Source organism: Bison bison, unplaced genomic scaffold (assembly GCF_000754665.1).
Source record: "Bison bison bison isolate TAMUID 2011002044 unplaced genomic scaffold, Bison_UMD1.0 scf7180017845471, whole genome shotgun sequence".
Lineage (NCBI taxonomy): Eukaryota > Metazoa > Chordata > Mammalia > Artiodactyla > Bovidae > Bison > Bison bison.
Window position 1 is genome coordinate 1 of NW_011476044.1, and position 1,549 is coordinate 1,549.

At 39.1% G+C, this 1,549-nt stretch overlaps 1 protein-coding gene across 1 annotated transcript in view; it reads left to right on the forward strand.

Moving 5' to 3' along the window:
• Positions 1 to 426: 426 nt before the first annotated feature.
• LOC104984902 (butyrophilin-like protein 2) overlaps positions 427 to 1,549 on the forward strand; it is a gene marked incomplete at both ends in the record, with an annotated part of 7,823 nt that continues 6,700 nt past the window's right edge. The window contains one exon of the mRNA XM_010834856.1: positions 427 to 746. Coding sequence (XP_010833158.1) covers positions 427 to 746 — 320 coding nt within the window. The remainder of the gene's footprint in view (positions 747 to 1,549) is intronic.

Below are 1,549 nucleotides of genomic sequence, written 5' to 3' on the forward strand. Positions count from 1 at the left end.
TCACTTTACAGTAAATATTCTATTTAAATTGGAGTCAAGATATCATCCAACATGTCCAAGTGCCTGACATAATAATATTAAGATGAAAAAGGCAAAGTCTGTCTCACAAGGGAGTTCATGAGTAAATTGTAACAAATCTTAGTTTGCAGTGCTAGAGACAGAAGCAAAATGTCATTATGTAACTCTTATTTTCCTGTCTGAGTCTGAATGAAAATACTGCTCATATGCTAGAATTTAAAGATCCAGACTAAGGTATAAAGTGTATGTGAGTTCCAGTTTGAATGGGAGGAGGACTTTGGGCCACCTTTTGCTCAGCAGAGCCTTGAAGTTCTGCTCTCTCCCTATGAGCAAGGTCACTGGACTCCCAGCTCTGTGATTTGTGCCTCCATGGGCTCCGGGACTCAGGGCTGTGTCTTTCTACCGCAGGTCTGGGGTCTGACCCTTACATCCACATGGACGGATCTGTGGAAAGTGGACTCCAGCTTGTGTGCACTGCAAAGGGCTGGTTCCCGGAACCTCAGGTTTCCTGGCAAGACATCAAGGGAGAAAAGTTGCTGACTTTCTCTAATTATAACTTCCAAGATGAAGATGGCTTGTTTTATGTAGAAAGCACTCTTGTGGTCAGGGATGCCTCTACAGAGGCTGTGTCCTGCTTCATCCACAACCCCTCACTTGCCGAGAAGAAGGGCTCAGACGTCTCCATCCCAGGTCAGTGCTCTGCATCTAGGATCAAGATGCTCCCATTAGTAGGAAAGGTTGAAGGGACTGTTCTGTAGCACCTAATATTTTTTAGTCAAGAAGAATATCTAATATTTAGTAATATGCATTGTGTGTGTGTTAGTTGCTCAGTCATGTCTGACTCTTTGCAACCCCATGGACTGTAGCCCTCCAAGCTCCTCTGTCCATGGAATTCTCCAGACAAGAATACTGGAGTGGGTTGCCATTTTCCTTCTTCAGGAGATCTTCCTGACCCCGAGTCTCCTGCATTGCAGGTGGATTCTTTACCATCTGAGCCACCAGGGAAGCACCAATATGCATTAAAAACTATAAAACATTTATGGCTGGAGATATACATACGCTATATAGCTATATTGTTAATGGCATTCCATTTATTTTTGGATTCTGCCTTTTCTTCTTTATTAATTTTCTTTTCTCACAAGTATGTGTTACACTGTGAAGGAAATACAACTATTCATTCAACTGAAATGTTTTCTTGTGCTGTATTTTTGCCAGTTACATCTAGGAACTTATCATCTAAAGATAATCAGAGATGGAGACAACTATTTACACAGTAATGCATCTTTATTATAGCCTCATTTATAAATAGCAGCAAAAATAGCAGCCAGAAACCCAATACAACAGTGGAGTGTTAAGTGTCTTATGTTACTATACATTATAGCATTGATGAAAAACAGTATTTAAAATACTATTTAAATTTAAATACTATTTAATATTTAAATAGTATTTAAAACAGTATTTAAAAGATTATTGGCTTTAAATAACTTAAAATTGCACTAAGACTTTTGGGACACCCTCTACATTTAGATAT